At 43.4% G+C, this 15352-nt stretch overlaps 1 protein-coding gene across 1 annotated transcript in view; it reads left to right on the top strand.

The window, feature by feature from the left end:
- Positions 1 to 5360: 5360 nt before the first annotated feature.
- The window catches only part of TCF7L1 (transcription factor 7 like 1), a 238462-nt gene continuing 228470 nt past the window's right edge, over positions 5361 to 15352 (top strand). The window contains exons 1-3 of the mRNA XM_030201772.1: positions 5361 to 6528; positions 6662 to 6722; positions 7032 to 7165. Of these exons, the coding sequence (XP_030057632.1) occupies positions 6343 to 6528; positions 6662 to 6722; positions 7032 to 7165 (381 nt within the window). The 5' untranslated portion in view covers positions 5361 to 6342. The remainder of the gene's footprint in view (positions 6529 to 6661; positions 6723 to 7031; positions 7166 to 15352) is intronic.

The following is a 15352-nucleotide window of genomic DNA, read 5'->3' as shown; positions in this document are numbered from 1 at the left end:
GAAATGGAGGTTTAGGTATGATCGTGCTGATTTTATGGTGTTTCTGGGTGGTAGGTCGATGAGGTCTGTCATGTATCCTGGTGCCTCGCCGTAGATGATTTTGTGCAGTTTTTCTCGGAGTGGTTTGGCAATGTCAAAACCTGTTTTTCCATATATAAGCTATGCTGCTGTGTTTTGGGTGGTTTGAAGTTTCTTTATGATTTCTTCTTTGCATCCCGCATAGAATCCGTTGCAATAGTCTGCATGGCTTAGTACCATTGATTGTACAAGGTTGCGAAATATTTTCCTTGGGAAGAATGGTTTCACACGTTTTAGTTTCCACATTGAGAGAAACATTTTCTTTATGGTGAGTTTAGCTTGGGACTCTAGTTGGAGGTTTCGGTCGATTGTTACTCCGATAATTTTCAGGCTGTCTGAAATAGGGAGGATGTATCCTGGGGTGTTAATGTTTGTGGGTTTGTATGAGTTGTATTGGGATAAGATGATGAGACAGTGTGTTTTTTCTGTGTTGAGTTTTAGTTGGAATGCGTTTGCCCATGAGTTCATGATGTTTAAACTGAGCTTGATTTTATTGGTGATTTCTGCTAAATCATGTTTGTATGGGATGTATAGTGTGACGTCATCAGCGTAAATGAATGGATTAAGGCCATGTGTAGATAAGGCTTTGGCTAGTGGGACCATCATAAGTTTGAAAAGGATCGGTTATAGTGGGGATCCTTGTGGTACTCCACAGTCTGGTAACGATATGTTGGTGCTTGATTTCACTTGGTATGTTCTGGTGGTTAGAAAGCCCTTAATCCAGTTGAAACTGTTACTACCAATTCCGAAATAGTCTAGGAGTCTTAGCAAGATATTATGGTTAACCATGTCAAACGCGCTGGACATGTCAAATTGAAGGAGGAGAATGCTTTTGCCTGTTTGAATTTGGATAGGAGAGTGAGTAGTACTATGTTGTGGTCGGAATCCTGATTGTGACTCATGTAGTATAGTGAATTTGTTTATGTAGTCGTTGAGTTGTTTGGTTACCAGTCCTTCCATGAGTTTGACTACTAATGGGATGGATGCTACTAGGCGGTAGTTGGTGATGTCGTTTGTTTTTTTCTTGGTGTCTTTTGGTATTGGGGTGAGTAGAATGTTGCCTTTTTCTTTAGGGAAATTACCCCAGTGAAGCATGAAATTTAGATGGGATATGAGAGTGGAGGAGTGGCCTAGTGGTTAGAGTGGTGGACTTTGGTCCTGGGGAACTGGGTTCAATTGCCACTGCAGGTACAGGCAGCTCCTTGTGACTCTGGGCAAGTCACTTAACCCTCCATTGCCCCAGGTACAAATAAGTACCTAAGCTGCATTGAGCCTGCCATGAGTGGGAAAGTGCAGGGTACAAATACAAAAAAAAAAAAAAAATCTGTTATGAAGCAGTGGGGGGCAGATTGTATTAGGCAGCTGGGGCAGATGTCCAATTTGCAGTGGCTCTTGGAGTATTTTTTGATGCCTGAGTAACAATGTCGGCACTGAGGAGAGCGAAGTTTGTCCATAATCGGTCCGCAGGGTATTCGTAAGGGGTGGGGTCCAGCCCATTTATGAAGTTTTCTATTTCCGTGTTGTTCAGAGGTAGGGTTTTGCGTAGATTAATAATTTTTTTGTTGAAATATTTAGCAAGATTGTCTACAGATGGGATGTCGGTGTTGGTTGTGGTGACCGGTGGTGTGTCTAGTAATTTATTCACGAGATGGTATAGTTTCTTTGTGTTTTTGTAGTCTGGCCCGATTTTGATTTTGTAATATGACCTTTTGGTCTGTCTTATTGCATATTTGTATTTCCTTTGTATCTGTTTCCATGCGTTGAGTGTGTGCTTGTCTTTTATTTTTTTCCATGCGCATTCTAGTCTTCTTGATTGTGGTTTAATTTTTTCAATTCTTCATTGAACCATGGTATCGAGTGGTGTCTGCGTGAGATTCTTGGTTGTAGGGATGCTATTGTGTCTAGAAAGTATCTGCATCTTTTGTCCCAAACTGAAAGATAGTGAATGGAGTCCGTTTGTGTTGTCCAGTTGTTATTGTATATCTGTTGTCAGAAAGTATCCGGGTCTATTTGGCCTCTCGTGGTGTGGGTTGTGTGTTCTCATGTGTGGAGAGAGCCTTTTTTCCACCATTTTAGGGATAGGTTTAATTTATAGTGGTTGGTCCATGGTATTTCTGTCCATCTGGTTTGTGTTATGGTTAGGTTCTGGTCAGTGGATTGTTTGTATGAGATGAGGTTAAGTGTATGGCTGAAAAACGTCTACGTCTTAGGAACGCCTATGTCCCTGCCTCAGCACGCCCCTGATATGCCCCCTTGAGATATGGGCATACTTCTGACTGACTTCATATAAAAAAACATCTAAAAAATGGCTTTCAAAAATACTGATTTGGACGTGTTTGTGAGAAAAATGTCCAAATGTTGCTTTATGCCACTTTTTAGATGTTTTTCTGTTTCGAAAATGATCCCGAAAGCGTCACAGAGATAGATTGAGGGGTTCAGAAGTAGCAAGTTTTAAAAATTATTAGGAGAATTTTGTAAGTAATGCAATGAGAGATCGGAAGCCAATGTGAGGATTTAAGATAAGAAGTAATGTGATCAAATTTCTTGAGGTGATAACGCGGTAGTTTGAACTAATTGTAAATGATGTTGATCCTTCATCCAGAGGCCAAGAAGGCAGCATTCACAATTTGGGGAGGGGAGTGCTGTAATGTGGGAGGCTTGAACCCCCCCCCCCTCAAATACTTCTGTCTAGAGATGCCAAGAAGGCAGCATTCACAGCTTGGGAAAGGGGACTGTAGTGATGGGAGGTGGTAGGCAGAGATGTCACTATGGCTTTCCCACTACTCCCCCCTCCTCAAATGCTCCCCAAATACTTCTGTCTAGAGATGCCATTGCTGGGGATGCTGAGCATCCACAGATGGTATAGGGGGGGGGGCACAGAGAATGGTAGCAGTAGTTACTGGGTGGGAGCAACATCTAGATGGTTGGAATCAGAGTCTCTTGTTGTAAAGCTCTGAATGGAGCCAGGCTACATGGCCTCTAGCCCAAGACAATCACTGAGGTAATCCTACTGAATATGCTGGGGGGAGGCAGAGAATATAAAACAGAGAAAAACAAATCTCTAGCGCAAATGAAGACAGGACTGGCACAATCATTAGGCAGGGCTAGGCAGTCACCTAGGGCAGCAGCGTCTTGCAGGAGGGGAGCACAAAGAACAGCAGCAGTCAATACAAAACAACAGTTCCTGACAATCATATGAACTCAAAGAAAGCAAGGTACTTTTACCAACAGAGAAGGTGAACAGTTTCTATATTTATTTATTAGGATTTATTTACTGCCTTTTTGAAGGAATTCACTCAAGGCAGTGTACAGCAAAAATAAGCCAAACATAGGCAACAGAAAATTACAGCAGTAAAAATATTCAAATAACAATACAAGGTATGGAATAGCTCATTTACCCAGATTATTATGGGAGATTTGGTACTTGGAATGATAATGATGGTTGAGAAAAGGTGGCAGCAAGGCTGAAGGTTTGCTTAGGGCAGGGCTGTCCCTGCCACTAGGCAAACTAGGTAAAAGCCTCTTCCTTACCACAGTCCCATGGTCAGCATACTCCCTCGGCAGCTCTTGCCACCCTCGATTTGCACCTGTTCCTGGCCACTTCAAAAGTACTGTGGGTTGGTGCAGGCCTTGCAGCAGAGGCCTGTACTCAAGCGTTGCCGCCTCTCCCTGACTGGAATTCTTTTTCAGCAATGAGACCCTGCATGGGCAGGCAGTACTTTTGAAACGGTCAGGAAAAGATGCAATGGCAGGAGCTAATGGCGTAGTAAGGAAGGATGGCACCCCCGCTCTCCCTTACTATGCCTATGTTTCCCTCAGTTCTCCCTCTCCCTGGCACGAGTCACATACCTGAACTGGCAGGGTCCCCAAGCCCTGTCAGCAGAAGCCCTCCTACCCATATGCTGTCAACCCCCCGCCCCAGTGCAATACTTGTTTTTTGTACAACTGAGTATGTGTGAGAGAGGCCCCCCCCCCACATGCATGAAAACGGTGCATGCATGGGAGGTGGGCCTCCCTTGCGCATGCACAGCTATACAAAAACCCAGCATTGCAGGGGGTGAGGAGTGGATGCCATAGTGTGCGGGCAGGAGGGTTTCCGCTGGCGGGGCTTGGGGATCCCCCAAGCCAAGTACCTCGATTTTAGGGGTGCTACCATGTCTCTGCCAAGACAGCACCTGGGGCGGTTTGCCATACCTTACTACACCACTGGCAGGAGCATGCTGGACATGACACTGGGGTAAGAAAAGGGAGGTGAAGCAGAGAGAGTAGGTGGGGAGGCAGAGAGGAGAGAAAATGCTGGATCGGGGGAAGGGGAGAATGGATGATAGACCTGGAGAGAGGGGAAGTGGAGATGCTGGAACTGAAGGAGATAGGGAGATGGGTTGCTGGCTGGCTACTTGGGGTGGTAGGGATAGGGTTAGGGAGAGGAAGAGCAGGGGTATAGGGGATAGGGCCTCGAGCAACCTGCAGGGATAGGGGTGGCAGGTGGGGGATGTATGCATGAAGATTCACCTAGGGCAGGTGTAGGAAACCATTATATAAAGAGGGCTACAATTTGCAAGCCACAACATTACATAATGTCAGAACCAGAAATGCACAGAGCTCCATAGCCTTCTGTGACAAATAATAAAAAAATATATATCTAAAATGATGGAACAAACTACTAGAGCAGTTATTCTGAAAATATTTGCAAAATACAGTATTTACAATTGCCAAAAACTGTAGTTAATGATGTTTTCTGTGTATACTTCCCATCCGCGGACCACGTAAAATTCAATGGTGGGCTGCAGGTTTTCCCACCCCTGGCCCAAGGAGTGGCCTAGTGGTTAGAGTGGTGGACTTTGGTCCTGGGTTCGATTCCCACTGCAGGCACAGGCAGCTCCTTGTGACTCTGGGCAAGTCACTTAACCCGCCATTGCCCTGGGTACAAATAAGTACCTAAGCCGCATTGAGCCTGCCATGAGTGGGAAAGTGCGGGGTACAAATTTAAAAAAAAAAAAAATCCTTGTACTGCCCTGAATGGAAGACTTATGGTACCAGCTCCAAGCCTGGTTTTCATTAAGCTGGAGAGAAAAGTACTAATAAAGAACTGCCTGACAAAAAATAAAATAACAAAATATTTCAAATTGGGTTCACAGGTAGCTTAAAATCAGGCCATCAGCTCTCCCTGGGCACTCTTCCAGGCGCTAGCCCTTTAAGGCTGGCTCCAGTCCCTCAATTGTCCATTGAGCTGTCTTAAATGGAGTGTCGGTTTGCGCCGGGAACTCCTCCCTTTCGTTTTCTGGCAGGAGCTGCAAAAAACCCTCCAGCCTCCCCTGATTCAACTATACTTTTTCCCATTCCCTAATCACTGCGAAGGGGCTGGCTAGGGCGACGCAATGTAGCAGCAGACAACACGGAGGGGGCAAGAAGGAGACGAAGGCAAAAGACCAAGAAATCCAGCCCCTAAAGGACCTGTGGATTCTGGGCGAAAGAATGAAAACAAAAATAAATAAATAAAAAGAGTGAAAGCTGAAGAGTGATAAAGGTTTCTTGGTGATTTTAACTTTTTTTTTTTTCTTTCTTTCCCGTAAGCCTGCTTCCTGGAGTTTGCTGCTCAGTTTGGGTGGGAAAGAGTTTAAAAGAACATTGAGTTCTTAGTCTGGATGGTCTGCCGTGCATTTTTTTTTTTAAATCTAACTTCTTGCAATTCCTCAAATGCTTTTAGGATCTCCGGGATCTGATCAAGGGGAACTGCGGAAAAAATCTGCTGCCCTGTCCCTGTTTCTTTTAGCAGCTGCAAACAGGAAACGTCTCACTGTTTTTCTTTTTGGAAGGGAGCCCTAAATGCAGGATTGTTCAAAACTTTTGGCTCACCTCCGTTCTTTTTTTTATGGATGCATTTTTATTTCTTCTTTTAAAACTTTTGATCTTTTTCAGGGTGTTGAAGCAAGAGGGGATCTGCCTGGGTTTGTTCTTCTGTGGGGGGGATTTTTCTTGAAAGCTAAGAGGTTGTTTTGGAGGGGGGTCGTCATCGATCCGAGCTTTAAAAAAGTAACAAAATGGGACGGAGGTTTTGCGATTGAAAGTTTCAAGCAAGAATTTAAGTGAAGACTGAGCGCAAAACTACCTGGGAAGAAGAAAAAGGGGGATTTGGAGTGAGAATTCATCTCTTGTTTTGATTATAGTTTGGACGGGGTAAAAGGCGCTTTAAAGTTCTCGAAAAGGATATTTTGCTGCTTCTGGGACTTCTACAGATCGGGGGGGGAAAAACCTTGAATAATAATGCCCCAGTTAAACAGCGGCGGGGGCGATGATCTGGGGGCCAACGATGAACTGATTTCCTTTAAAGATGAAGGGGAGCAGGAGGAGAAGATCTCGGAAAATGTTTCGGCCGAGAGGGACCTAGACGACGTGAAATCTTCCCTAGTGAACGAATCCGAGAACAACAGCAGCTCCTCGGACTCTGAGGTAAAAGCGACTCCTCTTCCCCCCTCTCCTCCCCCAGTACCCCCAAAATGTGTCCCCTGCCTTCTTCTTCTCCGATCTGGAAGCTGGTGGAGCTGCCAAGATTGATTTTCTTTCTCTTTCTTTCGCTCATTAGGCGGAGAGGCGCCCCCAGCCCAGGGAGAGCTTTGAGAAGCCCAGGGACTATCTGGCTGAAGGTATTTCCTGTGCCTGGGGTAGTTTGTATCCGGGGGGGGGGGGGTGTAATTTTTTTTTTGTGGATCGGTACCGAAACGTCGGAACAGTGCTGGTTTTCGTTCTTTTTGTACCCTGTAACTTTTATCACTGTTTTGTAAGTTCTCTCTTTGTTTTTTTTTTGTTTTGTTTTTAACCTTAACTTTATTACCATTAACATTTAAACTGTTATTTGATTTGGTGTAGTGGTGGGGGTGTGTATTGGAGGGAGGGGGTACTCTAGGGGGATTAATGTTGTGTTTTTTTTTCTTTCCCTTGCTCTTGGGTGAAAGTGGTGAGGCGGCAGCAGCAGCAGGATGGAGGATTCTTCAAGGGCCCCCCCTACCCGGGATACCCGTTCCTGATGATCCCAGACCTTGGCAGCCCTTATCTGCCCAATGGGACCCTGTCTCCCAGCGCTCGAACGGTAAGGGGAGGCTCTTACAGTTACCCTCCTGCAGTGGGCCCTGTGCAGAGAGAGAAACCCGGGGCTGCACTCGTATCCTTCTCTCTCCCTTGTGGCCTGATCTCTAGTTTATTGGGGACCTCATATTCTAATCAGTCTCTTAAATCCTGATTTCCTGGACTCCGCTGCTTTACTGGATCTATGTGTGGGTCTTTGTCCCCCTGGCCCCACTTTTTTCTTTGCTTTTTTTTTCTTGTCTTCTTTAACTCATTCCTTTACCAGGCTCTACTGCCCCCCCTCCCGTGTCCATACCCAGCTGTGCCCCTGGGACTCTTAAGGCTCCATTTTTTCCTTCTCCCTGCCTCCACTCTCTTCCCACCAGACTTTCTCTGAGGAAAGGAAGACCTGCCTTCCCTTTTCCTTTGCTGGTCTCCCTCACTGGGGCCTCTGTTGCCTTTTTGTTCAGGCTAGTTGCTTTTTTTTTTTTTTTTTCTCCTTTCCCTCTTTCCTGCTCTTGCAATCTGACCCGGGTTTCTGTTATTTCACTCCATTTGTTTTCTCACCAAGAAATATTTTCTGAGCTGCCAATTTTTTTTTTTTTAAGTGAATGATGGTAACACAAAAACACTAGTTACTTGAAAAGTTTGTCTTAAGTTTCTTAATAGTGTTAGTAAAGTGAGGTCGTGAATTCTGATACACATTCTGATACACATGCCTGAGAATTATAATGTGTTAATAAAATGAGTATTCAGGATGCTGCCGCCCAATTCCTTTTTTGTGTTCTGGTTGCATTGACAGTATGAGTTTGACTTACTTTCTTTTTCCAAAAGATCAAGTGAATGAGTTATTATTATTATTATTGTTTTGGTTTGGTTTTTTTTACTGGAAGTTGTCTGGTGCTGTTCTGTCTAGAATCAGTTACTGGTTGGCTGCTGAAATTGTGAGGGGGTAGATGGCTGTCCTATTTCTGCTGCTTTCTCTAGCAGGACAACTAGGGAAATTAAGGTTGGGGGCAAGCAGGACACAGGGGGCTTTGTTACTGGAGTGGATAAGCCATGCTGATGCAGTTAATACAACAAAAAATATGCGATATATATCATAAAACTGTATATGAAGGGTATTATATAACAAAAGGAAAGTGTTATGTGCTGTCACAGTATAAAATCATTAGAGGCTGAAAATTGTAAAATTATTAGAAAGCAGGGAAACCTTTTCAGATAATTTGGTGCACAATTGTGGGTGAAGACTTCATAAATATTTATAGCATATTTGAAAACCCATGAACAAGTGGTATGAGATACAGAGCATTGTAGTTTTTGTACATAAATGTTTGAAATAAATGTTCAGGTAATTCAAATTCATAACTTAATATTTTGCATTTTAGAAAGTAGAGTTTAGTATCTGTGCATCTCCCACTCCTGTAGTTCACAAGGGCTATTGGTAGTAGAATTTTGTTGCTTTGTCCGAATAATCGGGATAAGTACTCTGTGCTTTCTTTTTTTTAATTTAATTTTTTTAATCTAAAAGTAAGAAGTTCTGTGATTTTTTTTTCTTTTAAAGAACGTTGATTTGAATAAGACAGAGGAGGCATTGATTATCCATAAGTAGCCAAGATCTGATAGTGTGGTGCTTTAGAAAGGGAATGGGACTAGATATACCGCCTTTCTGTGCTTTTTTTTTTTTGCAACTACATTCAAAGCGATTTATGTATTATATACAGGTACTTATTTTGTACCTGGGGCATTGAAGGGTTAAGTGACTTGCCCAGAGTCACAAGGAGCTGCAGTGGGAATCAAACCCAGTTCCTCTGGATCAAAGTCCGCTGTACTAACCACTAGGCTACTCAGATTGTTGACTTTTCCCTTTGGTATTTTTGGGTGCTGTTTTTGTCCTTGTGACTGCTCTCTAAGATACCAGGGTCATTGTCACCCTGCAGAGGCTATTATGAGTCAGCTGGATATCAAACTAAAGAATACGGATTTGGACACTGTTATGTTCTCTGGCTTAAGAAAGGGCACAGGAAGTGTGTCTTGCCCATTTTGTTCACTTTGGTCCTCTGATGGCCCGGGGAAAGTGGGATCTTGTACCAGGCTAGTTGGAATATCCAGATGATTAGTGAAATTTCAGTTGACAGAGGCCGTGGAACCCATTTTGGTTGGGGGGTTAGGGGGAGGATGACAGCGTAACATTTGACCCTACCCCCCACCCACTCCCTAGTAGCCAAAGCTAATTAGGTCAAGATGTTAGCTGGCCCCAGTGATGCATCAGTTTTGCTGCTTGTGTTAGTAGATAGAGGTCCATCTAGGTTACCTGCATCTGAATACTGCTGTAGAGCCTAGACCCACCCCTTCTCTGCTCCCCCTTCCCAGAGGCTGTAAATTACACTGGGGTAAACCACAAATTACATTCATTCTTTTGAATGTAGTAACGCTTTATTGTAATCTTCATACAGCCAGGCAAAACAAATGTGGTCACCAGATAGTTGATACCTGCACTCCCTGTTCAGATGTTCTGCATGCAAAACTGCAGTAAACAATTTAATGATACCTCTTGGTGGGTCTGAAAATATGGAGAGAAATCTGCATTTTTCTCTTTTGTTTGCTCTTCTTTTCTCATTTAAAGTGAGCTGTTAGAGATCTGTAAAGCTGTTAATGAGCTTACATTGTCTGGCCCTGCAATGGTATTTAAGGGGGTGATTAAGCAAATTGGCCCAGCCTTAGACAGAGTGCAAACAGAATCCCTCTGGACCCAGCCCCAAATCCCAGTGCTGCAAATTACATAGCCCTCAGGGGCTCATTGTGTGGCAATAGTGTTCTGTGGGAGTCCTGATTCCTCCCCCCCCCCCAACCCCAAGCAAGAATTTCCATGGTGCAGCACATAACTAATCCAATGTTACTTGACCCATAGCTTTGTCCTGCACTGAGCAGCAAGTGGGAGGAGAGGGATGGGGGGGGGGGGACTTCAGAGTTCAAATCAAGCACATGCCCTACTCAAGTCTGGAAATTGTATTTACAGGGTATTGGGAAGTGAAGAAACAGTTGTCCTCCTTGTCTTGGCTTCTGGGTGTTGAGAGATGATGTAAGCACAGGTTTGGGAGAGCAATGGCAAGGTTGCTGCAGGCCATGGTATCTTTCACTTAAACCATTTCTATGTGAGTTGCCCAAATGTGGGTTTTCCTAATTAAGCACTTGGCTGGCAGAGATCCATTGCTCCATTGTAGAGGTGAACAGGGAACACCAGTGTAAAAGCATAGTTCTCGGTCTTTCCCAATGAGTCAGGCGAGAAGAGAGAATCTAAGGGAGTAGAGTAAGCCCCTCCCCCACCAAAAAATCCTCATCTGCAAAAGCAGCCTGAAATCATCTGCTCATCTTCTCACTTGGGAATCTTAAACATGGCCTTTTCCCTCCCATACCAGAAGTCCCTGTTTCCTGGTGCCCTTGGCAAATGTGTATATTTAAAAAGCAATCTGTTTTTTGAAAGGGAAAGGAATTTATTTTTTATATAACTCAACTTGGCAGACAGTAGTATAAATATAAAACAACTCAACCAATAACACAGGAGTGTTTCAATACTGTAATAAAAAGAGAAGATCACCGTAATGGCTATACAAGAACTATGGTTCCCATACTCCCTCCCCCCAAACCAGCTCCCAGCCGCTTCTAAGCAAAAATGTCATTATCATGAAAGGAGGCATCTTGATTATCGAGCCAAAGAATTCAGGCCACCATTTGTCGCCAAGTCCAGTATGAGTTCCAAATCTTGTCATAAAGTTTTCTTCCCTTGTATCTTACTGGTAAGTGATTCCAAAATGGCAATGTCTTGTACTTTTTTCTTCCAGAATGCCATCTGAGGGTCCCTTTTCCATAAATATGCAATAATCATTCAGGAAGCATGAAGACAATGTGCTATTCACTTCTTATAATTATTAGTCACATTCTCATCTCCCAACCTCCCCAACAGGCAGAGAGGCAAAGTATAAGTTCAAACGAGAAATGCAAAATATCACAGATCTCTAACTGAATATTTTCCCAAAATACCTGTACCCTTCCACATCACCTCCACATATGAATATAGTCACCCAGCTGTCCACAACCTCTCCAGAAATGAGGATCAGTGTTTCAAAATTTTTGAGAAAAAGGTGGGACAGCAATAGTCTTGATGAAGCAATTCATACATAAGTTCTGTCTCTTATTACAAATTTTTGCAGTTTGATCCCAAAGTTCTTGCCAGTCCTCTTCATCAAGAGCCAACCCCAAGTCCTCATTCCATCTAACTATTAATCCAGCATCTATATCGTAGTCGTGTCATCGTCCCCCCCCCCCCCCCCCCCCCCAAAAAAAAGGTCAGTGTATAGTATACTCTAGTAATAAGTCTAGCCTAATGTCCTGGGGTTGTTAAAGCTCTCTTGACGCTATTTCTAGGGCATAGAGATCTATCCTCATCATTCCCTCTTGTAATCACTTTACATAGTTGAAAATAAATGTATGGTGTGTGAGCAGGGATGTCGTAGATAGTCTGAAGATCTGTAAAGGGTTTAACTTGAGCACCTTGCTGTCCCAAAAAACAGAGGCCCTTCCCTGCCCAATAGACCAAGTCCTCAGAAAAAGATAATGTATGGGCATTCCTAATTAGGAAAGTTATGGGGGAAAAGTCATCATCTGATACCCCAAATATCTTTCAAGGTTGTCCACCAAACTTTATATTGATGTAAAAGAAAGGGACTCGGTTGACTAAACCCTTTTATACTGGGAGTGTCAGGTTTATAAGGCAAATGAGCTGCTAAGCTATTCTTCCCCCCCCCCCCCCCCCCAACCTGTGACTCCTCTAGATCACACCATCCAGGGTTCAGGTCTATACCAAGCTAGCTCTGCACGCCCACCAAGCCAGTTTAATCCGTGGTACTTGTCTATGCCACAGAAAAGAAATAATATACCCTCATAATGAGCAAAAAAGGATTTGGGCACCATAGGGCAACTGCTGGAACATATACAAAAGCTGTGGTAAAATCACCATCTTCAACAGAATAACCATCTCCAGTAACGAAATATGTAAGTCTGTCCAACTGTCCAAGGAGGACCTAATCTCTGCTAACGTGAGGGGATAATTTATAAAGATTAGTCATTTTATATGATATCTGCACCCCCAAATATGTAAAGGCTGTATGTACAATTTCAAAATCCAGAAGACAAGATGGAAGTTCCACTGCAGGTCCCATGGGCATGAGCTATGATTTATTGTTTATACCCAGGAAGTGTCCCATATTTTTTGAATAGAGCCATTAAACTAGGGGATGATCTGGCAATGTCTATCAAGAGATTAACCATGTCATCAGCATACGGCAGTATTTTATATGTAACTTTATTAAATGTAATCAGGTGAATCCGGCAATTTCCATGCCAAGACCTTCAGTGCCAAATCAAAAAGGAGGGGGGGGGCGGCAATGGGCAGCCCTGTCTCATGTCACACCTGATAGAGAAGGAGGGAGATGTCATAACCAGCACAGAGGCTATACAGCTCTTGCAAAGCATCTGAATCTATGCTAAAAACTCCTCAGAAAAGTCATACTCCTTTAAAATCCCATAAAAGCCTATCAAATGCCTTCTGTGCATCTAAGGAGACAAGAAGGCCAGGTACTCTTTTTTTTTTTTTTTTTCTGATGTGCAAGATGCAGGGGTGGCCCAAGACAATCTTCAGCTTGAGGCGAGGAATGAGCTTCCCCCACCCCCCCACCCCCGCCAGCCAGTCTGACATCTCCCCCCTTCTTTCCCTAAACCCCTTCCCAGAATTTGCCTTTTCTTGTTTTTCAAACGACAGCAGCAGCGATTCCCATAGGCTGCCCTGCTGCCGGTTCTGTCCCCTTCTCTCTACTGCGACCCACCTCCAAGGAAGCATTAAAAAATTCAGCCAAAACTGGGGCAAGCTTGAGGCTAAAAGTACCATAGAAATCCATTAGGACCAGGACTCTTCTGAAGGCTAAGAGCTAGAGTTGCCTGACATACCTCACTAACAGTGATTTGTGCTGCTAAGGGTCCCTTGGCCTCATCAGGAACCTGAGTAAGGCGCCGCCGCCGCCAAGTGAATTCTGTATTATCTCCCTGGAGAGGTCTCCATATCAGGAGAGTATAGGCCCGTGTAATAATCTTGAAATATCATAGCTATGGCATGGGGACAAAAGTACAAGAAGCCTGTATTATCCCATACCCCACCACATAACAGTGTTAACCTCCTGTGGGATTTTAATATAGTAAAGGAGATTCCAAGAAAAAATATATTTTTTAATCTTTGAGTTGTAATTTAGGATTTAATTTTGATTGACTCTGCCTCTTTAGTAATTCACAGTATAAAAAAATTCAAACCGTGACTTCTCGTTATGTTTGTTTTTTTTCAGTGTTTTGCTTGCTTTAATAAAAAAAAATGTTCTGCCCTTTAAACTAATGTTTTGTTGCATTGTAAACCACTTTGTGAGCAGGCAGTATGGTAAATAATTGAACTAAAACAAAAGGCGCTTACTGAGGGCCCTGGAGGAAACTCATTATTTCACTGGGTACTTGATTATGTAAGCCCTACTTCCTCCCACCCTCACCTCTCCTCACCTCCTGCCTTGCCTGTCATGTGGAGATGGAAGGTGATCTGAAGACATTTGGACTCTGCCAACCTCTGCTTCCCCAACCTAACCTGCTACGTGACTTGCTGAAAGACACAGGGATGTTTTATCTGGTTGCTGATTATCCTTGGCAAATGTTTGGTTTTAGAGGGTGCGTGTGATTCTTCTCCGTTTTACTGCATTTTTGGAAGCTCAGGGATATCTGGCCCTTAGCCTTTTCAAGAAAGAGAGAACAACAACATTGCCTTAGTGTGGTATATGTGTTTTTAATTCTGCTTTCGGCATTCCACTAGCCACAGTCAATAGGATAGTAGTCTCGCGTAATGTAACCACCTTTTTTCATTTATTAGATTTGTATTGCAATTTTTCTAACACATACTTAAAAGATTAGAAAACGTGAGTTTGTGTAATGATCGGCTGAAACTCCACTGAAGTGAGGTGCCCTCCGCTGGAAAGGGGAGAAGTCTGCCACAGTATCTCCAGGGTTTTAAGTGGTTTGTGGCCATATGTAACTGTAGACTGTTCCTTAAAATCAATTTGAAATAAACTGAAACAGAAGGTTTTGTACTGGATTGCGCTTAGCTGTAGTCCATGTGTCCTAAAACTACTAAGATATTAACCACCTGTCCCTGTATTTCTAGGCTGACTTAAGTGTGGATGATGGCCCTCGAAAGCCAGCAGAGCTTTTATTCAGATGTTTCATTAATTGTTGCAACTTTAACTCATGATTCATACTTTTAGGCAGTTTTCGGTGCAGCAACAAAATCCACTTGACAGAATTACAATTTACTAATTTGCCAGCCGGCAATTCCATCTAGGCGGTTTACAGAGTTATATATTAAAGAAATAAAAAACTGAGTGCTAATAGACAATCAAAGTGTGGGGAAGGGAGGAAGAAGAGAAAAAAGGGGAGAGCAGAAACACTGGGGATGCTCTTAACTTAATTCAGGGAAATATCGAGGCTGCTTACACTAGGGGAGTACTTGGCCCAAAGCATCTTGGAATAGGAATGTGTTAAGGTCGACCTTGAAGAAGGACAGAGATGTCTGATGTTGTAACGAGGTGGGTCCCTGGACTGAAAAAATGGAAGCGCGGGGGGGGGGGGGGGTATGCTCATGAATAATTTGTTTGTAAGTTGGTACGATTAGCAGATTTTGATCCTGCTAGCGGAGGGCACATAAAGGGTTGTAGTGCAGCAACAGACGATAAAGGTAAGGGGGTCCCTTGGACGCTTAGGTTTTAAAGACAAGTAGGAGTTAGTTTATATGTAATTCGATGAGTTATGGGGAGCCAATGAGATGTCCTAAGTAGAAGAGTTAACGCGATCAAATTTCTTGGCATTTGCTTCCTGAGAAAACGGCTTAAGTCTTGTTTTTCTTGCAGGTCATCCTTCTGTGTTGGGATTTATTTTGTATGTGGAGGGGACAGTAGCTTTTAAACCTGACTTTTTCTGTTAGTTTGAGATGAAAAATCTCAGGATGACAGTGAGCTGACGGGAACTCTTTTGTGTGCTTATTTACCCTCATCCTGAGTGATCCTGGCACTTTGCCTTAGAGTGCTCTTATTATTGGAAAAACATAGTAACATAGTAGATGACGGCAGAA

Source organism: Microcaecilia unicolor, chromosome 4 (assembly GCF_901765095.1).
Source record: "Microcaecilia unicolor chromosome 4, aMicUni1.1, whole genome shotgun sequence".
Classification (NCBI taxonomy): domain Eukaryota; kingdom Metazoa; phylum Chordata; class Amphibia; order Gymnophiona; family Siphonopidae; genus Microcaecilia; species Microcaecilia unicolor.
This window is presented reverse-complemented; position numbering and strand designations above follow the sequence as displayed.